Here is a 27,907-nt window from a genome sequence, read left to right as displayed (position 1 = left end):
GATGCACATACTTGCACTTTATATAAGCCTGTTTGCTTGTACTTTAAATCGGTGCACATATAACCTTTATATATACAGTCAAACTTCGTTATAACGAAACTAGCAAAGTAATGGATGTAACAAAGATAAATTTTCCTTGAAATCCTCAAAGGGATTCATATTGCAATGCGTACAGTAGTTGATATAACAAAGTAATGGATATAACAAAGTAGTTCTGGCTACCCCTTAAACTTTGTTATCGTGAGGCTTGGCTGTGTATCCACAAATATATCCACCGAGATACTGAGTGCCCCAGCCAGCAGCCACGCCAAACTCGTGAGGGCAAGCACAGAAAGCTTCACTTTAAAAGTGTGGTGGGAACGGAATTTTTCCCGCTAGTGCACGCTGTTTGAGTTCTGCATCCTGCAGCCACATTGTCACGATGTATCGAGACTAAAGCATTGCGATGTCAATGGTTGCGTTTAATTTGGATCTGTTATTGCTTGTGCACTTGTAAACAAAGGGCTTAGCCCGGCACTACATAATGGCGCACTTTGGAGAACGGTGAACTGCACAGCAACGCGACGTTTATAATGTAAACCTGCGCGATTCTAAAGACGAGAGAATGGCAGGGAGAGCGAGGAGGAAGCTTTCCAAAACATTAAATGAATAAGGCTGGGTGAAGCACATTTCTTATTGTTCTTTGTTAAAGTGATTACATATCTTTGCCTACCGTATTGAATGGTTGGGCGCCGGCAAACGGGTATCTTGCCAAAGGCAAAGGCTTGCCTTACCCGGTCATTGAGCACTCTCTAGACGATCTCGGGGTTACGGGATGTCTCTGGCGTTTCGTCACGGCCTTTCTCACATGGTGCTCCCTTTGTGTAGGGTGGGAAAGGCTGTGAGCAGCGTTGCCGGGTCGGACGAGGCGGCGTAGCCCAGAGTTAAAAGAAATCGTAGCCCAAATGTAGCCAGACACAAAAAAAAAGAGGGGACAAAATGCATGGCCAAATATAGCCATGATTATTTGCAGGTTTATTTCTGTACACATTTTTCACATTCGACTACGGCAATCCTTTTTTTGCATGACCCTCCTCCTCCTCTCTGATCGTATCCCCTCTTTGAGGAAGATACAATCTTATAAGTCTAACCTATCGAAATGAATTTCGAATGAAGCACGCACAAAAATTGATCTTGCAAGAAAAGGAAAATGGCAGTAAAGCTTACCGTGAGAAACGTGCACATCGAAATCTCTGCCCGGCGTGATACTTCACCCAGAAGCCATGGCATCATGATCACACTGGAGCGTGTCATCTACCCGTGCTTCACTTCTTTCATGCCAGCACCACGATCGCCTTTGCCTATTTTATTGCTCTCCCTTGCTTAGCATAGCCATATTAGCACAATGTACTGTGAAACACCGTCTACTGCCACGCTCACCCCGATGCCCAGGGATCGGGTGTTTGATGACTAAAACCGTTAAGACGAAGATTAGACGATGTTGCTGGCGCAAATGTTAAGCACGTTGATGCGTGGTGTAACTCTAATCCCCGTATTTAGAAATGCATCTTACGTTGAAGCTATTGCTTGACTTCATTTAAATGACGCCTGTCGTGAACGCTCCCAGGACGCTCATCGTGCTTCCTCGGGCGCGTTCACGACAGGCGTCATTTAAAGGAAGTCAAGCATGGGCTTCAACTAAGATGCATTTCTGAATATGGGGGTTAGAGTGCATAAAGAAACAAAGCCACCGGCCACGATAACGGCGCAGAGAGGAGGGCAGCATTTCGCGCACGCACACACGCACAGCCGTGCTGCCTGCTCCTTTGCTATAGAGCAACCGTATATACCGTCCTTCGTTGTACCATGGTTAGGATAAGTGTGAGTATACGTACGCACAAAACGCGCTGCGACTAAGCGCGCGCGCTGTTTTGGCGGCCGTCATCGGTTCTTTGTGGTTGTAAAAAGAAAAAATTTTTAGGCTCCGGTATATTGTCGCATAGATGTATACACGCTTCTGTGTCGGCTGTGTTCTGCAACATCGCGTCCATGGCGTGTTTCCGGCTCCGCAATTTCCTTTGGTGCTTGCAGCCAGCTAAAACATAGCCTTTGAAATTTGTTTCTACTCGATGAGAGCCACCTCTGGAGCGTGGATTAGGGAACCACTTATAGCCCAGACAAAGCCATGTCGCAGATTTTCAGTAGCCCAAATATAGCCACATAACCAACTCACCAAAGTTGATGCCAAAAATGTTTTTCTGTAGCCCAATTTAGTTATATAGAGCCAAACCTGCCAACACTGGCTGTGAGCTCCCCACGGGTGGTCTGTTCCGGAGTTCCTCAAGGATCCCTTCCTTTTCAACCTGAGCCCCTTCCTTTTCAACTTGGCGCTGGCGTCTCTCCCTTCTGCCATCCCAGCAGACCTCCGGCATCGTGTCTGCATTTCTGTATACGCCGATGATGTAGCTCTGTGGACGCGGGGTCCCACTAGAAGCCTTCCAGCTGTGCGGTCCTGCTTGCAGCGCGCCCTGGACGAAATTGTTTCCTACTTCCAAGCAGTGGGCCTCTCAGTATCGTCCACGAAGACAAAGGCCCTTCTCGTCCATCCCAGCATGGCCTTACGCCGTCGAGCAGTACCGATGGTGCTGGGCGGCAATCGCAAACTATGGAAGCGGGCCGGGGCCTACTTGTGCCTGCACCGGCTCTTGTGGGCTAGAGCGGTCAAGGCGCTCTTTGCTCAAGTGCTGAAGGTCCAAAAGGCGGTTGGCCGTCTGCTCTTCCCCGCGAAAGGATGCACATCACAATGGGGTCTCCGTCTATGTGCCGCCGCATCTACGTCAAGGCACTCCCCCTCGTGGCCCTCCCACGGCATCATAAAACACAGTCATCGAGGTCAGCATGAATCTACTTCGGAAGTATTGCTAGTGTATCCATTTCATATCTGACCTGCCGTGGCAGTGGCTATAGCGTTGCGCTCCTGACTCTAGGTCGCGGGTTCGACCCGGCCGCAAAGGTTGCACTTCGAAGGGGGCGAAATGCAAAACTTAGATTTAGATGTACTTAGGATATGTGTAGTTAGATTTAGGTGTATGCATGAATCCGGAATGCCCAATTATAATAAGATCGTGGTTTCGGCACGTAAAACCCAAGAATTAAATTTTTGTTAATGTGATTTTCGTGGTCCACGTAAGCTATTCGCTTACGTTGGCAATCACCTTCGATGGTCTCCGTACCAGTGTTCCTGAATTCATCGTGTTCGTTACTTGTACCAATCGCACCCAAATGCATTATCCCCTTCAGTCGTGAATTAAGATGGAATATCGAAAGTGCGTCAATGACAATTTTATTCCAATGCGCTGCAGACTTCATTGAAAGAAAGTCAAGATGGCAGGTAATGATTTATATATACATTTTATAGTTATGATCATTACAGAATTACTAAATATTGGTATGAACGCGAAGAAAGGGAACCGAGGGACCCGATTTTTATTAATCATATCATAAGAAGCCAACAAACAATGACACCAAGGACAACATAGGGGAAATTACTTGTACTTACTAATTGAATTAAAGAAATGATAAATTAATGGAAATGAAAATGGATGAAAAAACAACTGTCCGCAGGTGGGGAACAAACCCACGTCTTCGCATTACGCGTACGATGCTCTCACCATTGAGCTACCGCGGAGTCGTTTTCCCATCCACTTTCTGGGGTATTTATGTTTTACAACTAGAACTAACCCTGGGAGTGTTAGCCAGCGCCACCACTCACAAACCATAGGGCGGATGTGGAACATTCTTTCTGCCGCAGGCGTCACGAGCACGTGATCTTTTTGGGTGATGACAACTGGTCAATAAACCCACATATGCTACCTGAAGGCATCAGTGTTGCCGGATTCGAGTCCTCGTATGTAATGAACGAGAATAAAGGGAACCGAGGGGCCCGATTTTTATTAATCATATCATAAGAAGCCAACAAACAACGACACCAAGGACAACATAGGGGAAATTACTATTGGTATGTTGTACAGTGAGATATGTTCCGTTTTTTTTAAAGACTGATCAGGTCAAAGCATACGCACACGTTATTAATTGCAGGCATTACGAGAAAGTAAAAAAAAATCCAGCAATAACCATCCCAGGATGACTGTCTAATGCGATTGGCATTGAAGCAATGTATCGACACACTGTATTTCCACCGCTGAAACATACCGTAAACCCTGCAAGGCGCTGAAACGCGTCATGTATGAGCGGTCACGCTTCTCTCTTGCACTGGGAAAAGAAAACGGTGAGATGTAGACATAGATAGATAGATTTCGTACTACCGGAAAGTGCGTGAAGTAGCCTAATAATGTTAATTGCATTAAAACTATGCTTTCGCCACTGCTGATAGAACGCGGCACGTTGAACACCCCGTCAAACATGGCAGTCACCAGGCAGTGCCTTACTTTTTGTTGCCATCACTGGACAGAACTGGCAAAAACAAGTTGCGAGCGCCGAGCACATATGTGTACACCGTGAGCCAAGAGCTGACTGTACAGCGGTTGCATCTATTACATATCATTACTGTTACGTCATCTATAGCGATCAAAGAAACGTCCGAGGAAAAAATTCTGAAGCGACACTCGGGAAAGAAAATTACGCGTGTGCATATATACTCGTCAAAAGCTGACAGAAAAACGATATTAACAATAAAACGACATTGTTCACATCGCAAGTTTGTTCATATAACGAGTGCTTACATCATCACTAGCATCATGAGCATGCCGCTTTATACCTTAGCTCTAACACTCTGTCGAGCAGGTTCAACTTGTGGTGTGCTCAATTGTGTACCCGTCGCGGCCGGAAGATGAGTGCTTGGGGTTTGGGTCGGAGAGAGAGGCCAGTGATTTCGTCAAAGACAAGGCTCGGGCTGTCGGGTGGCACCTCGATTGTGAAGTGCTGCAGAATGGTGGTGAAGTAGATAAACTCTTCCATATTGGCGATCACTTCACCGGTGCACGAGCGCTTGCCTACGAGCAGCGAAAAAAAAAAAAAAAGACACAGTTGAGGCGAAACAGTAAAAGATGAAGAAATTGTATGAAATTGATGAAAAACAATGGTATGAAAAGCTTCAACGTTGTGTTTTATGCACAATGTTTCCTGCAAAAGGGGTAGCTTGCGGAATGTGGGCGCGTTTGCTAATCGTGTGTTCTTACCGTTCTCCGAATGACACAAGTCACTGCTTACAACATAATCATCATCATAATCAAGGCGTAGTAAAATGTGCCGAAGGCCACGCTTTTCTTTAGAGTGCATTTTATTCATTGGTACAATGGTTGTCGTGTGGTGCCTATTTGTTTCTTTGTCCTTATTTAGCGCTGTTTCAGTGCATTTTGTCATTATGGCGAAATATGCGCGCTGCGTACATTTGAAGTACGTCATTTTCCAAACTCAAAATCTGCGTAAGATGTTCTCACGCAGTAAGGATGAGTCCTCACATCAAAGTATATTCCGTGGAGTTTTTTTTCTTTTTCTTCCCCCCCCCCCCCTCATTGTAGGTGTTAATATTTGCATTGAGAACACATTGTTCCGTTCACACTGCACTCACGTAGACGCAGCTTCTTGAGTTATCAGTTGCCCTTAGGTAAACATCTGTTACCGTAAGAAAGTATCAAATATTTCTTACCGTAAGAGAAGGGGATGAATTGCTCTGGTTTCAGCGGTCGTGTCTCACCGTCGATAAGGAAGCGCTCCGGCCGGAAGACTTCCGGATCTCCCCAGAAGGACTTGTCGTGGAAGATAGACCATATGGATGCGATCACAATGCTGCCGCGGGGGATGACGTAGCCTCCCGCCTTAACGTCTGCGTCAGCGCTGTGCCATGAAACAGTGAGCGAAGCGCAAGGTGTTAACAAATACGCTTAAAATTTTTACCGAAAAGTGAAATTTAAGGGTAATGTTTTGTTGTATCAGCTGTCAAAGCGTATTCAAGAAAGTTTGTTGCCGCATTGGTTCTGGTGAAGAAGGTGCAAAAAGTTTTTCGAGATAATTGTTCTGTGTTGGGGGTGGAGGGGCTGTTCTGTCGGATTGCTCATTCGGATGCTACATACGATGACACAACTGCTGCGCGCTGTCAAAAGAGGAGAAAACTACGCTTGTCCTCTTGTCAACTTCGGCGTAAATGTTTCAGGGATATTTTCGATAACAGCTCTGTGGACACTCGGACCTCAACCTATGTCAGTTATGCATCCGGAGTTCAGCCATATAAGCGTCCAGTTTGCTACCCTACACAAGGGAAAAGGGTTGAGGGTATATAAAGTATACACCACGCTCACAAGATGGTGCGCAAAGCTACTACGCAGCAAGTGTGTACATAATCAACCAGATCAGCGATTTCATCGTGTGCTACATGCGCGAAGCAAGAGATCACATAAAGGTTGTCGCAGAGTTTCATTTGCAATGGAATGCAAGTTCATCCACTATTCCCTTTCTCTTGACTTTTCACCCCAAAGAAAAACGAATGTAAAATGGCGGAGAGAACTCTGCTTTGCTCTGCTCTGGTGGAGCGCTTGCGCTGTGCCGGTCCGTGTCTTTCTTGCACACCTTTTCATTCCGTATCATGAACCAACTCGCACAACTCTTGTTAAACTTACTATCGCATTAGGTTCAGCGGGACGACTGGCTTGTAGCGCATCGTCTCCCATATGAACGCTTGCGTGTACGGCATCCGGCTGCGATCGCTCCACGAGATGTTCGAGCTCTGGTTACCCTCAAGGACGGCGTCAATCTCGGCGTGGATGCGGCGCTGCAGCTCCGGCTTGGCGGCACACGTGAGCAGCAACCACTCGAGGGCAGAGCGAACCGTCTCGCTGCCGGCCCCGAAGAAGGTCGCGACATTGCCCTTGAGAAGGTTACCTGCATGCGTAGGATGCGTTGTGCACGGCAAGTGGCACTACTTTTTTGTTCATTTATTCATTGATTTAGTTATTTTACATACCCTAGTCCTACAAGGGCTATTGGGTGCAATGTGGAATCCACAAAGAATGACACACCAGCAAGCATCAACACGAATATTAATAAAAAAATTGACAGATCCTGGAACATGACAAAGCAGCATTGTGTGCGAACGTGAAATAATTAGGAGAAAAGAACGTGCACTACCAGTCAATTACGGAATTCCAAAGCTTTGATGACACAGCGACTGCCCCGGGAAAGCGTTGGTTGCGGGTTCTATATATCCGGATCAGAACAAATTCTTCTTCAAGTGCGAAATTTTCTTTCTGAGCAACTCGTATGGGTTTCCTCTGCAGCTTTGTGCTACAGTCGTGCGTATGATAACTTTCCTTTTCAGGCAACGTCTCAGTAATAACTTCCTGTTTGATCGCGCCGCGGTAGCTCAGCGGCTATGGTGCTCAGCTTGAGGTCACGTGTTGGATCCCGGCCACTGCTGCCGCATTAGGTAGGGACGAGATGCAACAACTTAGATTTAGGTGCACGTTAAAGAACCCCAGGTGGTCAAAATTAATCCATAGTCCCTCACCACGGCGGAGTCCCCCATCACAGCCTGCCTCGAGATCGTTGTTCTGGCACGTAAAGCTCGGAATTTAACTTTCTTTAGGCTTCCGTCTGACGTTTTTAGCGTACCGAAGCGGTTTCACTGCTCTGTTCAGCAGAGTGAACATTTTGCTTGCGATAATTTGTATTGGGATTGACGACAAGCAAATAAATAAATAAAACAAAAGAAGCTATGGACGACACCGCTTATTTCACTGCCCTTTAACATCCGCAACGCTTATGCGTACTCACGAGTGAAACCTCCGTTTCGCTGTTGCTTCATCTCGCTGAGAAAGCCGTCGATGTAGTCTCGGACCAAGCCGTCCTTGTACGTGTCCTGATGCTCCTTAATCTTGGAGCTGGAGTAAAAGTTTTCATGTTAGTACGCTGAAACAAGGACGAGACATTCAATATTAGGCATTTAGTCATTTTCAGCTTATTGTTTTAATGAGATACCAACACATGAGAAAGCCTAGCCCTCTCTCATTGTCACTGCAGCGCGTGTACGTGTTCACATCCATGCCTACGAAGAGTAACATTTGAAACTTCTGCTGTAGAAATTGAAAAACACTCAACGTTCATGCACTTTATTTTAGTTTTGTTTTGTCACATGCAAGTGACCGCCATTTCGATGAAAGCACCGTAAAAAGCTCCTATATAAATTCATATCATGGTGGGAAATAGAAGAAAACAGTAAACGCTCAGAGAGTGTGCACTTATTTGGAGTCTCTTGTGGTGGTGTTCCTAACAGGCAGGGGCATATATTAATTCTGAACCGTCAATATAAGCGTTCATCATTATTTATTGGTAAATTCGCTTTTACGAATCTTCCGGTAGCTAATTTTTTATTTGTCAATACCGTATACAAAAAAAGGAAGCTTTTGCTCGGGCATTCCTATCGTAACACATGGGAAGCGGGGAAATCGTTTTTCTCGGCAATCACGGCCCCAGTTTCGATGAGCTCTGTTGCACTTAAAAAGAAAAGTAAATGTTATAATATAGTCACTATAGAAAGTGCATTTTCAACTTATGTGACCAATATTTCCAGAGCATTTCAGAAAAATAAAGTATTAACTTTGTAACTTTGTAACTCAGCAATAAAAAAACGCTATCACAATTCTGTAAATTTCCCTTATTAATAGTACATCTAAAGCAAACATAACTAATATATATCATACGCCGCTTTCAAATATACCACTAACTTGTGAGTAGGAATGTTGCAAAACCCTCGTAAACATTATAATGATTTCCTGTAAGCTGTAGGTTCATATATTACACATTTACGCTTGATGTTCTCGTGCAGATGCAGTTTACAGAACTGCGATATCTGTTCTCCGTGCAGAGTTACAGATTGGTAAACATCGTTCTTCTATATTTCTTTTAACTTACCAATTTTCGAGAATGTTTGTAAAAAATTGAGGTCCTAAATAAAAATGGTCCTTCTTAGAGTTTCTATAAATTAACTTTCCTGCATACAACAAATTTTATTCAGATCGGTCCAGCGGTTGTCTCGTAAAAGCATTTATGCTTTTTTACATTTATTTGAATAGGGATATCAGAGTTGGTGCCAGGCAAAGGCGTCCTCTTAAGTACTATGCGTAGTTTGGGTGAACCAAATTTGAGTTATAAACATTGGAAAGAAAAACAGGTCACGGGAAAACCTGCCCCTCGACGGCGCCTGCTGGACTTGTCGGACATCGAATCTAAAGGTGCACGGTGTACCACTGAGATTATTCTTTCGCTCTCTACTCTCATCTGTCACCAGGTTTCAGAGTTGAAGTCGAAGATTATGGCTACCGAAAAAAAAAGCTAGAAAATAGAGGCTTTCGTTGCCTGTACTTAATGTTCGCAGGCCCGACGGTTTTCTAAATCCACGCACACATTTAATGCGATTAGCTTTCTTTGGGAACTTCATGCACTTTCAGGGGACTATCTATCTTTCTCCTAACCGTTTTCCCGCAAACTCGGGTCACGGGTAGTCCGTGGTCGCATGGGTACAGCATCGGACTGCTCTGCTGAGGAAACAGGGTTCTAAACCGACCGCCGGACCAATTGTGGTCACTGAATATCTATCACTTGGTATGTGCCGCTCTTCAGTGGCAAAAAAAAAAAAAAATCATTTAAAATTTATCCGGTGCTTGGCGGAATCGAACCCGCGACAATCTTATCTGAATATGAATCTTCTCTGAATCCACACAGACGCCCCGCGCAGACTTCGCGGTGGCGTTGCTAGATGGCGCAGCGTGTTCAGTGGGAAGCGCGAGAAAGGAACCCGGCCGCATACACGCCTCATACGTGACACGTTTCGGTGGTGGCAATACGGAGCGTCGCTACATTGCTAATCGCACTAACGTTGACATTCATCGTGAGATGGGTTCTGCCAGAACTTTAATGCGTGAGCATCCTTATGGTGCCTTTATGTATGTATGTTCGTATCTAACCGTTTTCCCGCCAACCTGGGTCACTGTGTTGTCCACGGTCGCATGGTTAGACCGTCGGGCTGCTGAGGGTTGGAAACCAACTTTAGTCACTGAGGATGTAGCAATGTGTACATATGTGCCGCGCTTAAGCAAACCTTTTTGTCACTGTTGATGCAGGACTGGGTAGGTACTGCTGGTAGAAGAAATGGACGCCGCTTTGGAGCACTGTGCTAGTCGGTCTGTTCTGGTAGTCTTCAACGGACCTCTTTGATGCCAACTTGGAACCCGCCGCGGTGGCTTAGCGGCTATGGTGTTGCGCTGCTAAGCACGAAGTCGCGGGCTCAAATCCCGGCCGCGGTGGCCTCATTTTAATGGGGGCGAAATGCAAAAACGCCCGTGTCCGTGCATTGGGAGCACTTTAAAGATCCCCTGGTAGTCAAAATTAATCCGGAGTCCCCCACCACGGTGTGCCTCATAATCAAAAGTGGTTTTGGCATGTAAAACTCCAGGATTCTATTCAATGCCAGCTTGGGTCACTGGGTATATGTGCAATAGGTGTGTGCCTTTCTACAATGCTCTACAGGCTACGCCACAAATGCACTGGCATACCTGCCAACTCTCCCGAATTGTTCGGGAGCCTCCTGAATTTTTCTCGCATCTCCCGATTGTATGGACGCGACCTCAAATCTCCCGAAAAGTGGCCGCCACTTTTTTATTTTTTTTTTTACTGCCTGTAACATAACCATGCGGAAAAGCGGCGTGGGAGCAGTTCGTCACCCGCATGCACCGTGAATCGTGGTAGCAGCCGCCGGCACCACCACTATATGGTGGGTGGCTACCACCACGAACGCGAGCAGCCGACGGGTGCTGCCATATTGGATTTTCCGATTGGCTCGTATCAGGCTGGGTTGAGCGTTTTTAGCAATCCAGTCGTTATGACCGTGAGTGCGCTAGGGTTCAATTGGCTTTGTCAGGTTGTAGAGTGAAGTGCGAATGCCGAACTACACTTTTTTTACCTGAGTTAAGTTGGAACGATCGATGGCACTTTCAAAAGCCAAGAATAAGTATCGTATTTTCTGGTCTATAACCACTTTTTTATAAGATGCACCCCACTCAACACGGCAGTTTTTCCGGACAAAGACATAAGTCGCACCTGTGTATAAGACGCACCTGTTCGGTAAGCGATTAAAAAAAAAATTTGTGACGTTTCACTCTGTGAACGCGGGTCACGCGCAAGCGTATGAGTGGCATATATTGTTACTCCAGGCGCATTTCTGCCGTCGTGGCTGCCGCGATGTACCGTATAGAGTCCACGGGCGATAACATCGTCCCCGCGCGCCGTATGCTGTAGGTGCGTGTGAGAGCCTGCGACGGTGAGCCGAATCGTGCACAAGAGAGGAAAGCGGGAAGGCGCGTTAGCGCGGAAGGTAGGGGGGGGGGGTGTACTCGGATAGCAACTGCGTAGTTTGCTCAGCGGCGCGTGCTGTATCTTGATATAAATCTGCAGATGCGACGACTTCGGGGTCGGTCGACTCGCGGTCGTCCGGCCGCCGCTTGTGTTGCTGCTCCGTCCTCGCACGGCGCTCCGGAACTCGATCACGAAAAGAACCCGGCACCTCGATATCGCGTACAGAAGCCGGAGCAGGTAAGTCAAGCGCGCTTGGCGTGGCCATCAAATCGAATCCGATGTTGACGGCAGTTTTTCCGAAAAAAAAAAAAACGTACATATGTCTTACAGTTCTGTAAGACGCACCCACGAAAAATTTAGAAAAAAAAAACGCGTCTTATACACCGGAAAATACGATACTTGCAAGTATTTCTGAGATCATACACGACTGATTTTCTGTGCTTTGTCAATTTGCGGAGTGGTGACACCGTGACAAGTATGGACTCTACCACGTGCGCCGTTTCACACAGCGGCAAAACAATTTTTTTTTGGGGGGGGTGAAACTTTTTTACCCCCCCCCCCCCTCGCGCGGCAGTCTCCCGAATTTTCATGTTGCGAGGTTGGCAGGTATGCACTGGTTACGTGACGCTTTTCAATGCACGTCTTTCACGCCAACACTAGCGCGCGGCGCCATGAATGCACTGGGTATATGTACCGTTCCTCAATGAAGCTCTCGCTATCTTGGGTCACTGAGTATGTGCCCCTGGTTGCGCGGCAAGCGAGGGAACAAGTCTCAGCTTTCGCAAGCACTTGTGCGCCACACTTCTCGTCTCGGAGGCCATGCGCGGACTTCTCGGCAGCGCCACTAGATGGCGCAGCTTGTCCAGAAAGAAGCGTGAGAGAGGAGCCCGGTTGCCGCATGACGCGTTTTTCAGCGTTCGCACTCACCGACCCGCCATGTATTTCGGAGGCTTCGTGGCGGCGGCGCCAAATGACACCGAGTGTTCTGAGTAAGGCGCGAAAGAGAATTTCCGCTGCAGTATACGCCTTGTACATAATTAGTTTTGACGGTCCGTGGCAGTACTTTTTGTCGCTATATTGATTCAATGCTAAACGCATTACCGTCGACAGTCATCGTGATATGTATGGGAAATTCTGCCGAATTTTCGATCAAGCCTCTTACGCCGACCCAGTGGCCCAAGTTGTGTACTAGCTTGGGTCACTAGGCATGCGCTCGTGGTCGTGATCCCGTCATCGTCAAGACATCTTCGTCACACAGTCGTCATGTCATTGCCCTCATGCTATGGTCGCCCTTTGTCGTTCTATCATCATCACTTCAGTCATACCACGTTCGCTTTTCATTGACTTCAATATTTCGTCATTCTACCGTAATAATCTCGTCATGTCGTGGCCATTATATATATATATATATATATATATATATAGTAAAGGAACAGAGACAGCACCCGTTCCTGGGCCGGCTGTTCTTTTCTCTCTCGTCGTATTCTCCCTCGGTCGCCCCCTAGCGCCCGAGCCCAAGTGCATCTCTTCATCTTCATTACACTCGGCTACACTGCTGAAGATAGTTCTGGCGGTTGTGAGGGCGCGCTGATGCTGGAAAGCCATTGCATAGTCGTCGTCGGAAGTCGTCGTTAAGACCGTCCAGCGCGCAACCAGCTCCTCGGGGTGTCAGCACTGGCTGTTGCGCTCTGGTCGCGCGTTTCGTCGACGACCATCCTGTCGAAGTTGGGCACGTAGGGCAGGAGATCCTGCACGATGAGCAGGTGCTCTGCTCAGCCGTCGCGTGCTCCCTCGCAACGCTGCCGCAAACTGATCGAGGCCCGCCGTTGCGCTCGAATCAGCCGCGACCGAAGAAAAACCGCGACGAATGCGCGACTGTTCTTCCGCGCGTCTCGTCCGCTGTCCCGTGCGTCTTGTGCATCTATCGCGTGCGGGCAGGTCTTTGATGATGATGACCGTCAGCCAGGCCTCCCTCCGTGCCGCGAATTCGGCCAATGACTGTGGGGACATGCAACGATGTGGCTCCGATGAGTCAGGAATCATGTCCCTGCTACGATCCGCGGACAGGTCGGGTGCCTGGAGTGGTAGCGCCGGCGCCTCCACGCACCCCGGCGTAGATGTGTTCGGGAGCCGTTTCACTGACTGCAGTAGACCGAAAGTGGTCTCAGTCTCTGGAAGTGGTGGCCCGGAGTCGGAAGTCGACGCAGAGTCCGAGACCCGTGGTGGTAAAAATGGCTCGAATTCTGGGTCTACAGCGGGGCAGATGGCGAGGCGACCTGCTAAAACCTTTCCGAATGCAGCTACAGCGGCGAGATGCTGCGGATTCCTAGCTCCGCAGGGTTTTCGTCGCAGCTGCTCAGCTGGCGTAGACTGCCACGTGAAAGTAGCAGCGGTGACTTGCTGCGTGTTCAGAGCTTGGGGTGGAGCCGGTGGTGTCGGTTTGTGATGCGGCGCCCGAGTCGACGCAGGAGCGGTCGTCGCCATGCGCTTCCCACCGTTTGGGATGGAGCCGGTGTCCGCGGTGGGGCAGCCTGCGGACCTCTCTGTCCAGACGTTGCTGGGAACTACTGCCGCGTCAAGGTGGTGCTCCTCAGGACCTCCCGCCGCACATCAGTGCTGGCCGGGCTCATCGTAGGCATACGTGAGCGGGCTGAAAGCAGCGATCAGAGCTGCACTCCATTCAGACCAGGACCACTGCTTGATGCCTTCGTAGTTTTCCCATGCCTTAGCGGCATCGCAAAGTCGCCCCGCTGCAACCAGCCATATCGTGTTGTCGGGCCAGGCATGGCGTGCACCGAGCGCGTTGGCTGCTTGCATCCACAGAATGGGGTCATTCTGAAATCCATGGAACTCCGGTAGTTCCGAGGCAGCAGGTGATGGCCATCTCGCTGCTGTGACAGCAGCGAGATGGCCCGCATGACGTCGGTTAAGCTGACGGTTGAGCCATCCGTTGAGCCAGGGGCGGAATCAGCGCACCCTGAGGTGGCAGCAGCGGCCGCAGTACTCGGGCCAGCCGGACCAGTGGCCAAGGGAGCGTGAACGGCATCCATTGAGTCAGAGCTGGTGGCGGCCGCGGTACTCACTGTAGCCGTAAGCATGGCCAGGGGAGCGTGAATGGCATCCCTTGTTGGCTTAGTTGTCGTCAAACTCGTCTTCACATCATACAGTTGTCATTTCTTCGTCGTCATGAATTCGTTGTCATACAGTCGCCGTGATGACGTCGCGGTCGTTCCATAGTCGTCACTTTAACGAGAGTCATCCGATTCGCGACATGCCGTCGCCGTCAGCCATTGTCGTCAGACAGTCGTCATGATACCATTGTCGCCCTGCCGTCACGCTGTCGTTTTAGCACATTAACCACTTCATTAACGTCATCCCGTTGTCGCCATGCGGCCTTTGTCGATCCGTCGACGTCATTCCTTCCTCGCCATCGTATAATCATGCTGTCGTCATACAGTCGTGATTTACGCCGTTGTTCTGCCATTGTCATGATCGCGTCCTCGTCAGACAATCGCTATATCATGCATTCGTCGTCATAAACTCGTCGTCTTCCCAATGTCGTCATGCCGCTGTCACCATACTACTTTTGTCGTTCCATCGACGTCATTCCATTGTCGTCACGGCGTCGACATCATGCAGTCGTCGTCAAGCCGCCATGCTCGTGGGCGACCTTGGCAATTGTGCCATAACAAAGTGGGACGATACCGAAGTACGTCGCACATAGCCGATGCACAAGCAGTCTCCGAATGACCACTACTGATGTTAAACGTGACTTTAGAACTACGCCGTGTCGCTACATTGCTCGAATGCATTACCGATGAGTTTTTGCCGTAATTTTGGTTTACTCTCCCACTGAGTGTTTAATTTCAGAAACACGATTTGCGTTCCGCCACTGACTACCACCTTCTTGAATTTATTCATTCACCTACTATTGCATGATCCTTAAAAACCGTGTTAATTCAACGTGGCAAAAGTTCTGTGCGGATGCGGGGGAAAATTGTGCATTCGGAGACAAACGAACTGACACATCCCGCGGGAGCTCGCGAGCCCTCGACGTGTGCATATCTTAAGCTGCGTATCCAACGCATGGGGCGAGCTCTGCGAGGCGCTAGCGTTGCGCTTTGGTCTGCTCATTTTGGACAGTGTTAGCAATGACAGCGTTCCAATCTTGAGTTTGACGGCACAAAAATGGAGAATGATTAACGCTTGGCTCTGTATGTTCTTGTCTTTGGTTACAGATAGTGTTATTTACATCTGCCACTTCTAGTCGCCGAAAAACAAGCGGGTATGGTAGCGAGTGTTTGCAGAATGTATATGCATGAGGCGACGTTAGCAAACAACTATGTTTCTAGGCGCTTAGCGTGCTATGCAAGTAGTGGTGTTGCTGTTGCGCACGCAATATCGCTAGCTGCGGTTGATTGTGTCACAGTGTCGATGTGACAGTTCAGACATCATTTCGCTGCTTGTGTCACTGTTGCTGAACGTTTTATATAATATTGCAGTAAATATTCCCGATTGTTTAGCTGCAGTGAAGCTGCACAATGTATTTAGTGTGATACGCACTCAGTCCTGTAATAGTTTAAGCCTATGCACTTGCACTATATTGCTTCATATTGTAGTACAGAAAGACAGACATAAAAGATTCTGTCAACTAAAACACTAGCTCGTTCGCCCTCACATTTCGCACGCAGCGTCTGGTAGCGTTTTAACACCCTACTTGTGTGCCTTGCTGGTTCGTTTCGTCGTGTGTGAATCGAAATAACGTGATGTCCGAGGTAGTTCCAGACATGAAAGGCAGATTTTCCAACTAGAAAGACGGTACCATCTGCCTTCAACAGGAACATGCTTCAGCCGAGGAGGTAACAAAGTGCGGAGCGGTTGCAAGAGTTACTCTTTCCAGCAGACGGCCATTAAAAATGTAATTTCACCACATTTTTGCATACTCTGAAAATGAGAACCGTACTGCTGCTGAACGAATTAAGAAAGTTCAATTCTTCAACTAGTGTTGTCAAATTTACAGGATGTGGGCTCCATCCAAGCGAGAACTCTCCACCGGCACGCCAGGTATGATATCAACTATTTCATGTCCACCATACTTTGGAATCACCCATTCAGGCACCTGAAATATATTCGGGATGTAAAAAGTTACAGGCCTGCGCGGCACACGCAGCACAGTCACAGCGTAAGCTGGTTGAGCGGCGCAAGAGTAGCTCCAATTTCGGCACCACGCACAACAAGGTCTTCGCGGCAAAGTGTCTTCGCCTCGATTTTGACGAGAACGATCTGAACTGTCCGCCCGGCGACAGTGAGCTGTGGTTGTAATGCTCTCTGCACAGCAGTGTGCTGAGCCCGATAATGCCTGGTGGTAGCTGCGCACGTAGGTCTACGATCGCTTCTTGAGCAGCGGTTCGTACCTTGCGAGGAGACGCCAAAGCGTGTACCGAAGACGTACCCAGAATACGTGGCGCACATCTAACATTGGGATAGCGTTGATTGCGCGCCTCGTCTGAATAACATCGCGTCTGAATCGCATCTCGTCGCACGCGGCGGTTGCAGGCACGTTAACTAGATGGCGTCACCATACTGTCGGAGGTTCGGTTCGTCTGCGCCTGCAGGCGCAGAGGCGCAGGACGCGTATAAAGGGAATATTTCCTCTGCCTGACAGCAAGTGCTGGCTCAGTGGTAAAGTATCCGACTCCGACGCAGCGGGCCTGGGTTCGATCCCGGCGGAGAGCGGGTACTTTTTTTTCAAATTTCCCGCGAAAGCGGCTACGGGGCGGCGGCGGCGGCATCATCGCGACCAGAAACGGCTATTGGAATGAGCCCATAACAGCTTACGCTGTAAAAATTGTGAAAAACAATGAAAGAAGTGAAACCACTATATAGTGGCATACTGATACCGAGAGCAAGCACCCAGACGTCTATCCTGCCAGCCTATTTTACTACAACGCCTTACACACATTCAAAATTGCAGCGCAGGTCCAGTTAAAATTGCTTCAAGGTATTTGCAACATGCACATTTTAAATATAATTATTTTCGTACGTGCTTTTACTTTTGATGCACTGTCTTGGATTGCACAATTGTGCACACAGTGTATATATACAAGTGTCATCCTGAACAAAACAGGCAAGAACTGAACCAGAAATTGTATTTAACAAATCACACCGCAAAATCTGGCCTTGTGAAATTTGAGCATGCTTTTGAGCTATACGTTTGTGTGCTTCATTGAACATAACAAGCTATACATGTACATATAATGTGCTTCACTCGTTTTATGACGAAGGGCTAACTTTCTAATTAAAAAAAAAAGTCTAACGGTAAAACCGCTTATGCGTTTTTGAGCAACGCACCTCCATGCCTTTCTGTCTTTCTTGCTCCTCCTTGAGCAACGCAGAATTCACTGCTGAAGGCATGTGATATATCTCTTATTTTGTATGCCACTCACTCGGCAAAATCTTCTCTGCTGGCCAGGGCATCCCTTAGCCGCTTCCATGCGCCCACGCGGAAGAAGACGAGCAGCTTACGAAGCCAGGGAAAGAAGTTGATGGCCGCCGCCTGTGCAGCCAGTGCTGGAATGACTTCGATCAGTTCGTCCAGGTAAATGCGCTCGGGGTCGTCGTATTCGAACCGCCGGCCGAACACCAGAGCCGAGATGATGTTGGACGTGCTGGGCGTCAGCAGGGACGTGGGAACCACGGGCTTACACTTGAGGGATTCCAGCTCGCGGATTAGGTACGACAGCTCCTCCTGAAATTGCAGTAAATTGTTCAGTGTTCCTTTCCCGCGACCCGTCGTGGTTGCTCAGGGGCTATGGTGTTCACGGGCTGCTGAGCACGAGGTCGCGGCATCGAATCCCGGCCACGGCGGCCGCATTTCGATGGGGACGAAAAGCGAAAACACCCGTGTATTTAGATTTAGGTGCACGTTAAAGAACCCCAGGAGGTCCAAATTTCCGGAGTCCCCCGGCCACTACGGCGTGCCTCATAATCAGAATTGGTTTCGGCACGTAAAACTCCATAATTGAATTGTTCCTTTCCCGCGTGGGTCTGAAATAAGAAACACCGCTTATAATGAAGAAATGAAGAGAATGACATCCCGGCGATCATCATCACGAGGAGAAGGCACGAGATCGGCGTTCGGACACCACCATCTTGTTCTCCCTGCCTACTGTTCCGAGCTACCGCCTGTTTGTTGGACTCGCCCAATAAACCTCTTTACACGCTGAACATTTGGAAGCCGTACTTCTATTCTGCGGCTCCCGAACCTGATCATATTGCGTTGGGGCGTTGGTATCTATTTGGGAGAGTGGGGTTCAGTCCCGGCGCTGTGCTGGGTACTGGAGTGCCTCAGCGCATGCTCACAAGGTTCTGCTTGAATGTGCGCTATTCGCACATGCGGATATCGCTGCCCGCCGTAACTTCGTGGTTTGGTTTAATAGTTTAACATACTCTGTGAAAATCAACTCACATCGACTTACGGGGGTTTAACGTCTCAAAGGAAGACGCAGACTGTGATAGACGCCGCAGTGAGGGATTCTAGATTAATTTCAACCTCCCGATGTCCTTTAGCTTGGGCCTAAATCTAAGTAAACGAGCGAGTCTTTGCAGTCCCCCTCCACCAAATTCTGCCGCTGTGGCTGGAGGCCGAATACGTGACCTATCAATTGATTAGAAGCAGAACGATATCAGTGATGTGACGAACCATGAGGACTCACGTGTATGTGGCTCTCCATGGCGGGTGTGGCGACGCCCAGATTTTTGAAGACTTTCAGCGAAAAGCGACGCTGCAATTTCCACAGTGGGCCATTGATTAAAAGAAGGCCTGCGCAGAGTGAGAGTGAGAGAGAGAGAGAGAGAGAGCGAACAGGCGCTCGCCAATCACGTGGCACTGATTACAATAACATCAGGCTATCATGGGTGTGTGAAAGCTAATAACTACCACTTTAGTCGGGCAGTGCAGTGTGACTAAATTTCTATGAGTGGCAAGTCCAAAATTTCTGCCCTTGACAAAATTGTCACTTTTGTCAAAAAAGTGTACGGTCTTCAAGCGTCTGTTTGCGATGTGCGCTGCGCCTAAGCCTACCTTGTGACTGCTCGTGGATTTTAAAGGGAAGTTCTTCTGGTCTGTTGAGAAGAGCGTCCTGCGAGAAGGCTTCTTTCACGGATCCGAAGTCGCACAGAAAAACCACGTATCGGCTTCCCAGGTAAATCCTGCACGCACAGATCGTCATTTGCGATGACGTACACGAGGACACGCAGTGACAGTGGATTAAAGAAAAGCGAGAGTATGACTCATTTGAACATGCAGTGGTAAGTAAACATTGCTCTGCGTTCTCGGATCGATTTTCCCTGTAGCTAGCAGGGCAAGGTTCCACGGATATTTTAAAGGAGTAAGAGCATGCCAGAAACGACAGATCAACAACGTTAGCGATGTAACGTGGCACAAGAATGGACGAATGCATAGAAAGTCTACAATTAATTGATTGATTGATTGATTAGGTTTAACGTCTCAAAGCAACCCGTGGGCTATGAGTAAAGCCGTATCTGAAGGGTTCCAAATTATTTTTCTGGAATGTGGGTTTCTACCCCACGTGCACCGAAATCTGTGTGCACAATCGTCCTTGCATTCCGTCGCCATCGGAATGCGGCTGCCGCGGCAGCTTGCTGGCGACCTCGTGGACAGCATTGCTTCTGATTACAGCAGATAAAAATAGTCACCCCAATGTTATCAACAGTGTACAAATCATGTTCCAGTACGCCTAAATATTTTGCAGTTTTCTTCAATATTTTGATGATCTTGCTTAACGCACACATTCCTTTCACCAGTTTGTTTGCTATGTTACAGAACATTTAATAAAGATCGACATATACGTATGTCGGCCTCTTGCTTATTTGTTCCTGAAAATTTTGTGAAAAGCACACATGACTTAAGAATGACTACAAGTGAAGCGCTTACTGGAAATTACGTTTGACCTGTACTTGCACATTCAAAATTAAAAACTTTGGCCGGCGCACCTTTGTAGTCGCCTGGCTTCTGTGGAAACGCAATCTGTGAGGCCTACGAACCCGCAATACAGACGGGGCGTAGATCGTAACTCATGTGAGCGTTTGATTTATGCTTTCATTGTGAGCCCACCTCTATACACCCTTGATCCGCGAGTGCATACCCACCCAAATACGCTGCCGAACTTCTTCTTGAAAACCTCTACACCGTGGTGGTCCTTGGGCATGAAGGGCAGGTAACCGAGCAGTGGCAAACCGTACGGCCCCGGAGGCAGGTCCTTGCGCAGGCATCTCTTGATCACGCCCCACAGGTGCTGCAGAAGGAGTGCACCGACACAAGCCACCAAGCCAGTGGCGAGAAACTTCCAGAGGACTCCCTGCATGGCTGTGTCCTATAGGCGCTGTAATAGCTCAGTGTTTTGTATGTGGACCCAGCCGCATTGGTTGACGCTGAAAAGAAAGGGTGCGTCAGCAGGGACCTATAGTTCATGTGCGTTCTAAGTCAAAGAGGCGTATTTAAGTACCTTTTTCATGTGCACACTATTCAGCACTAATCAGCGACTGCCAGGCTTAGTGTAGCCAGAAATATTTCAAGTACTTTGATTGCGATGAGGGACGATAGCAGGAGAAAGAGCTTATTTGACCTGATAACTTCGGCGAGTCACTTAGTGTCAGAACTGTTAGCAGGCGTTTCGTCATTTAGGAGGGCTCATCGACTGGCATCATTGTGTTCTATATGTCATCAGCACATGATCAGTGTAACACAAAACTGAAGACTCGACGAAGAATTCCTCTTTCTGTCTACTCTGAATGCAACTGCGGCGAATGTGATGATCAGTGCTTACGAGTAAGTCGTCCTCCTTGCTGCACCCAGGGTAACTGGCAACAAGGTGCAATAAAGTCCAACCATTCTTGATATCCTTCGCTCGACCCTTAGTTACACCACGGCGCTAATGTGTTAATGATGCCAGTTAGTTTTCTAAACGGTAAAATACATCACTAAAATACTCACTGACATGAAAGGCCAGACGCTTTTGGTGCGAAACGAATCGACTGTTTCATTCACCACATTTGAATGCCAAGAAAGATTCTAACATGCAACCCGTGTCATTGGTCCCCGATATAAAGCTAACAGAAAATGCAACCTGTTCTAGGCAACAAGCACCCGTCGCTCGTGGTATAGACCTGCAGCGGTGTAGCCAAGGTGAGTGAAAGGCTCAAAGAAAACATCGGACGCAAATGAGGATAGTTCCGAAAAAAAAAAAAAAATTTGGCCGTGACTTCTTGCGATCAAGTGCACCAAGGCTACTTAAGATGAGAACAAAATAATTGCAGCGGCAAAATGAATAACACGCGAAACAATTAAGCAGACATTCCACTTTATGGACACCAAAGTGATTGAATGATGAAGTTTGACCATCCAAGCTGACGCTTGAGCTATGAGAGGCGCTCTAGCTGAGGCCTGCGGATTTATTTTGGCCAGCTGTGTTGCTTTAACGCACACTCATAGCGCGGTGCATGGACGTTTTTGCATTCCGCCCCGCCGGAAAGCGGCCGCCGTGTTAAGGAATCGAACTCGTGACCTCGCGCTGAGCAGGAGAACGCTTTAGCCATTGAGCCACTGCTGCGGGTCATGAGGGGAAGACGGGTTCCGATTCCAATAAACAGATTAAGCACTTGTCACCAGATTTGGTGTTTGCTCTAAGTTTGCGTCGAAGCATAACCTGGGATGCGCTGCACCCACAACCACAGTGATTAACGCGCCTGGCATGCAATCCTGATTCCACTATAGACAGATTAAGCAAACGTAATACCACAAAGGGATGGCTGATGGGTTGAGAACGTCGGGTCGAATCTCTGAGCAAAAGAAAGATAACTTAGGGACGCTACGTGCAACTTCGCAGTGTTACCGTTCTTACCTGTTAGGCTTATGGAGGGCACTCCACGTCAACGCTTCCAATGAACCGTGTCGTAACTCGAGTTGACAAGCGTGGAGGAGGACAGCTAGAAACACGATATCGTAAACCAATGATTAGTATATAGGGTTACAGCGTATACAATGCCCAGAATATTGCAATATTAGCGCTTAAAGCAGTTTCGCGCAGTTGCAACGCCTGTAGATCTCTTATTTGACGGTTGAGTCTCTTGCACGCTCGAACCAATGCGGTGCATATCTGGTTGGGTACATAGGACATTAAGAACCGGTGTTTGACACTTGAATCTGTTTACTAAGAGGGTGTAACTCAGGCAGATTCACGTCTATGAATTAGATCCAGTACAAGTCGAACTACTCAAAAGTTGCTCTAAAGGTGTAGCAAAACTGTAGAAGTGCTGCTTGCTGGGCCAGTTGGTTCATACTGAAACTTGAGAAAACCAGCGAAAAATATTGAGAAGTAAACATGACAGAGAAGAGACACCATAACGCTGTAGTGTCTCTTACGTGCGAAAGAACAAGCAGACGAGAAAATACGAGCGCGTGGCACAATTTGGCAGATAAAGGAGGACTGCTACAGCGATATGAGCGCGGAGTACGCCAGCACAGATATGGCTCCCACAAATCGACAGAAAAGCACTAACACTGGCCTCTTTTTACGAACCGGTGGGGGAAGATTGCTATGTTTTGTATCTTTACCGCGCAACACGCAAGCTAGCTTTTACGCAACAGCTCACAAAATATCAAATGTTTGCCTTTATACTAGATGATAACTGATTCACTTTGTTTAGCTTTATTGACCACATAAAGAACTATAAGCAAGGTTTGATCGTTATGAAAGATTCGGCAACAAATACTGATAATATCCATCCATCCATCCATCCATCCATCCATCCATCCATCCATCCATCCATCCATCCATCCATCCATCGATCAATTAATTAATTAATTAATTAACATAAACAATCAATCAATCAATCGGACGATTCAGCATTTGCCTTTGTTTATTGCGAAGGCGGACGGAGTTGGGGGTGGGGGAATGTTGCGGGCTTGTGACTGTCTTGAAACCCCTTGGCACTGGACAGTGCTGCCGTTCAATGCATACTCGTATAATCGCACCCTACTACCTATCCTCAATCACTCATCATGTACCTCTCCTCCTCCCCTCTGAGCAGAGTAGCAGGCCTAGAGGATATGTCCTCAGTACCTGTCTGCGCTTCCTCAGTACAGTCGCCTCTCTCTTCCGCGCACCCACCGTGGTCGCTCAGTGGATACGATCTTCTGCTGCTGAGCGCAAGGTCGCACTTTAAATTACCCGCCGCGGCGGTTGCATTCTATAATGAAGGCAACAAGGTTCGCCTACTGGTTTTGTGTGCTCGTCAGACTACCCCAGGTGGTTGAAATTAAAACGAAGCGCTTCACTACTGCGTGCCTCCTAATCAGATGGTGGTTCTGTCTTGTAAAAATGCACAATTAAAGAAAAGAAATTCTACAGGGTATGGCAATCTTGTTACCAGGGGTTGTACGCTTGACATACGCATCAGACTAATATGATAGATGGTTTGTTGTGGGAAGAATAAGATCGATTCACGGAATACCTGTACGTGACTGGCGCGCTGAGTCACAGGAGAGAGGGGAATATCGAACCAGTGGGCATTTGCTTTTCAAAAATGTGCGCTGATGCAGGTACCAACGGTGCAGGTGTCAGTGACAATGAAAACTTTCGTTTCGGATACAAGATATGGGGCGCCGCTACCGCCACACGAGATATGATCCAAATGTAAGCTGATTAGATCAGCTGGTATAAAAAAAGCTGGCTTACAGCAGCTTTTTTGTGCAGCAATGGAAGAACCCATTCATTGAAATCGCGTACTGTGGCAACGCGTCGACGGTGACGGACCACTTATGATTAAAGTCCCTATATAAGAAAAGTACCGCCATCTACTCTTTCCTCCGCCGCCTCCTCTCCTAAAGAGCTTACTTTTTTCTTTACTTTTTGCTTGCGAAAGCCAAGTGGACGGTGGCGCACCTAGAAAGTCCACGTTGAAGCTTTCAGGCCGGGCGCGCGCCGCCGCCGCCGCCGGCGACTGCGGCTGCGCAGAGGACTTTCTAAATGGCTCTGAGGCGGAAAAAAAGGAAATATAAAGAAGTGAAAAGCGCGCGCTATCATCGTCCAATCGGAGATACAGGAGAGAGAGAAGCGGCGTTTATCAAAGAATGGCGGTACTTTTCTTATATAGGGACTTTACTTATGATGGGTACTGTGCACAGACAGCAGCATTTGCATTGTTTCAGGTCGAATGATGTGGTTTCCTGAGAGCAAAATAAGAATACAAAAGTATGACGTCACAGACACAAGGCAGTTGCGGGGTTTTGTTACCACAACGGTGCGCCGCTGCGGTCGCACGTTCAATCCCGGCCGCGGCGGTCGCGTTTCATTGGGTCGAAAAAAAAAAAAATGCGTAGAATCTCCTGTGGGAGTTATCTGAATGATGCGTAAGCATTTCGTAGTAACGACGTGGCGTTGAGTGCTCACACTAAACACTGCTGGTAATGCTATAGCACTGCTCAGCGGCTGTAGTCGTCTTGGCGTCATTACGGTAAATGCGACAGCGCTGCGGCGACACGAACTGCTGCAGAAGGCGGCGCCAGGTGCGCTGAGGTCGTTCCAATCCGAAGCCACGGCTGATCCACAGTTCTGGCTTACTAAAGGTGTGCTTAGTGCGTACCTGACTGCACACGTCACGTGGTCACAGAGACGCGCTCGTGTCACTGCTTGTGCCTTCGTCGTAGTCTTCTTCCACAGCTGGCGAACTTGAAAGCGATCGTCTTACGCGGAGGACGGACGGACGCTCAGTCGTTGGGTAAGCATAGAAATGCTTACGCATTTAATACGCATTTAAAAAGAAAGAAAAACGCCCGCGTACTCAATCTAAATGCACGTGAAAGAATCCCATGCGGTCAAAATTAGTCCGAGACACCCGCTACGGCGTGCGTCATTATCAGATCGTGATTCTGCTACGTATGTAAAGTCCAAGAATGAAATTTTATAATTTTTTTTCACGATAACAGAAACGTATCTATAGTGTGTGAGCTTGTGTGCTTAATAAAATACCTATTGCCTCTGGAGACGCGGTTCCCAGATACTGCTAAATGTAGTCGCTTCCAGGAAAAGGTACTCTCTCTAAGTTATCTGTGCGTGGTACGTATAATAAGCCAAACAGGCTGTAACAAATTGGAGCCATTAAGTATTACGTGCTGTTCCAGGCAGTACACATTCGTCAGATGAAACTGAAACGTTTTCACGCCGTACTCGGTATTGTAATTACTAAAGCCCGTTAATTTGTTAGGGGGTGCGTATTTTTTTCGCCGTGGTTCCTTCCAAAGATGCAGCCCCTAAACGGATGATCCTTCTCGAAGCAAGCGCCAACGAAGTGAATTATGGGATTATGCTGATATGCATCTATTAACTAATGTCTGCTGTTTCCGAGAGATACCATGTGCAACCGAAACTTGAAGCCGTCCATCAACATTAGAAGCAAAAAAATTACGTAGGCAGTATCGGGGACGCAGCCGCAGTGGGGTACGCGTAAACGTCTTGTGCGTGCTGCTGAGCGTGTATGGGCACTAGGAGACAAATGACCTAACGAAACACACAAGATACATTTATTCACGCATTACAAAGTCTTACATGCTTAACTTAAGATACAGCTAGAGGGTTTCCTACAGCCTAATCTTGCAATCGTGCTCGCGCCCTATTCGTAGGGGGCCCGCCCTAGTCAGAGGCGGTGGGCGCGAATTGTCTGTCTTGCTACCCGAGTCTGTTCATGCCATTTCTGGACCCTACGTGTCGAACTCGAGGGGGCCATAGCCGAGCAACTGTCAAATTTCTGCATCAAACTGCACCCTTGTAAGCCTTCTAACTCCTGTGAGCACAGGTTTGAGCTTGAGATTGTACTATACTATGGGAGATTGAGCGCTCTCAAACGTGACGGCTGCCGCTTGGATCGACAAACGCACTGCCGAGCTATGCCTCACTGAACGCCGAGTGAGATGCTAAATTTAGCTCTGATTGCGTCATCATTCGTGGCGCGACAACGGCGCCATCTGACCGCGCGTCCCATGCATGATCGAATAATGGCTTCTTTCCGCTACACAACGATACCAAAGCAAGGCGCGTGGGTAGTACGGTTGCAAATATATAAGCGATAATATTATAACATGTTCTCATTACATGCGGTTTTAGCAATCAACCCCTATGCTGACCGAACTGAAAGTCGTTTCACATAAAAAGAAGTACAGCTCGGTTTTGATGCGATACTTCAGGCACTTTTCGGGGGCTTATCTGTGTCTTTAAAGGCTAATTCATACACTATAGGCCGACTCGACACTGATTTTGGTCTGCCGACTGTTGGCGTCAGCGTCTTCCTTTCTTTAAACCGTTGGCCACCACGTTTTCCGTCGTGTAAACTGTTGTCGCCAACAGTCGGCAGACCAAAATCGGTGTCGAGTCGGCCTATAGTGTATGAATTAGCCTTAACCGTTTTCTCACCAGCTTGTGTCACTGGTTAGTCGATGTCCTGATGGTTAGATCATACAGATGCTGTAATGAGGGAACCGGAATCGAAACCAATCGTCGGGCCAACTTGGGTCACGTATGTGCCGCTCATCAGTTAATCCGTTTCATGCCAACTTGGGTCACTGGGCATGTGCTGCTCTTCAACGACGAAAAAAAAAAAAAATCATTTAAATTTATCCGGTGGTGGGCGGAGTCGAACACCCGTCATATAGATTCAGATGGCGCAGCGTGTTCAGCGGCAACGCGAGAGAGCAACCCGGCCGCATACACGCTTCATATGCATGACGCGTTCCGGAGGTTGCAGTACGGTGTGTCGATACATTGCTTCAATGCTCATCGCATTGACATCGACATTCATCGTGAGATGGTTTCTGCAAGATTTTTGTTATTGCTGAATATTATTGGCGCTTTTGATGCCGCAAAGGAAACAGACGTTACGGCAACAAAGAGCTTGCGGTGTTGGCCGCAGGGTAACCGCAGTACTGCGCTGCCTAATGCGGCGTCGACTTCCGCGCACGCCGCGATACTAGAATCGTGAGCGCATCTTACACGTGACGCGGATGTCGTTAAAGTAACTTCCGCTAATGCTAGGGTGATACAGGCCTAAAAGTACGCGTAAACGTCCCGAATGGTCGTGGTGTTCTGCTCACCGCAAACGTCACGATATCAACGCAGGGCCGCGAAGTTCCAGTATTGAGCGGGAAGCAGCTCCGCTTCTGACTGTGCACCTGGAGAATAACGATGATAGGAATGCCCGCTCAACCGAGAGGAGCTCATCGGAAGAAAAGAGACACCGGCTTCCACGATAGCGACGCCAAGATAGCGTATCTGGCACAGAATTGAGGTTGCCGCTATTGGCCCTAGACGCCTGTGAGAGGTCGCGTTGGTGTAAACATGTATAGCTGCTTCTCAGTTGAGTGACCGTGGACATCTTCACGAGTCTCGTGATCTAGGGAGGAAAGTAAGGAGAGGCTAGCTGGAGTCTTGTTTGCAGTCAACTGAGCAGTTTTTGTGAGACTTCACGCACCGTTAACGAGACCGTTCAAAGC

At 48.1% G+C, this 27,907-nt stretch overlaps 1 protein-coding gene across 2 annotated transcripts; it reads right to left on the bottom strand.

Annotated features, from left to right (window-relative positions):
* Nucleotides 1-568: 568 nt before the first annotated feature.
* LOC119460601 (cytochrome P450 2C15) lies at nt 569-27,646 on the bottom strand. 2 transcript variants are annotated; one of them, XM_037721618.2, is made up of 10 exons: nt 27,509-27,646; nt 22,266-22,350; nt 20,515-20,796; nt 19,427-19,554; nt 19,059-19,165; nt 17,790-18,091; nt 7,768-7,874; nt 6,615-6,876; nt 5,648-5,835; nt 569-4,991 (listed from the first exon to the last, which is right to left on the bottom strand). In XM_037721618.2, exons 3-10 carry the CDS (start codon nt 20,727-20,729, stop codon nt 4,801-4,803), a joined length of 1,500 nt encoding a protein of 499 aa, XP_037577546.1. In that variant the 5' UTR covers nt 20,730-20,796; nt 22,266-22,350; nt 27,509-27,646; the 3' UTR covers nt 569-4,800. The 2 variants fall into 2 exon arrangements, with proteins under 2 accessions (XP_037577546.1, XP_037577547.1); XM_037721619.2 differs by lacking the exon at nt 22,266-22,350 and having other exon boundaries at nt 27,509-27,637.
* Nucleotides 27,647-27,907: the final 261 nt, after the last annotated feature.

This window comes from Dermacentor silvarum, chromosome 8 (assembly GCF_013339745.2).
Source record: "Dermacentor silvarum isolate Dsil-2018 chromosome 8, BIME_Dsil_1.4, whole genome shotgun sequence".
NCBI lineage: Eukaryota > Metazoa > Arthropoda > Arachnida > Ixodida > Ixodidae > Dermacentor > Dermacentor silvarum.
The sequence above is the reverse complement of the archived record's forward strand: the minus strand, read 5'-3'. Positions and strand labels throughout refer to the sequence as shown.

What these genes read in the sequence shown, in the direction of transcription:
- LOC119460601 (XM_037721618.2), bottom strand. Translation starts at nt 20,729, where the DNA reads ATGCAGGGAGTCCTCTGGAAGTTTCTCGCCACTGGCTTGGTGGCTTGT. An exon ending in AATCCACGAGCAGTCACAAG is followed by an intron (nt 19,166 to 19,426) that starts GTAGGCTTAGGC and finishes CACTCTGCGCAG; the next exon opens with GCCTTCTTTTAATCAATGGC. An exon ending in CCATGGAGAGCCACATACAC is followed by an intron (nt 18,092 to 19,058) that starts GTGAGTCCTCAT and finishes CTGCAATTTCAG; the next exon opens with GAGGAGCTGTCGTACCTAAT.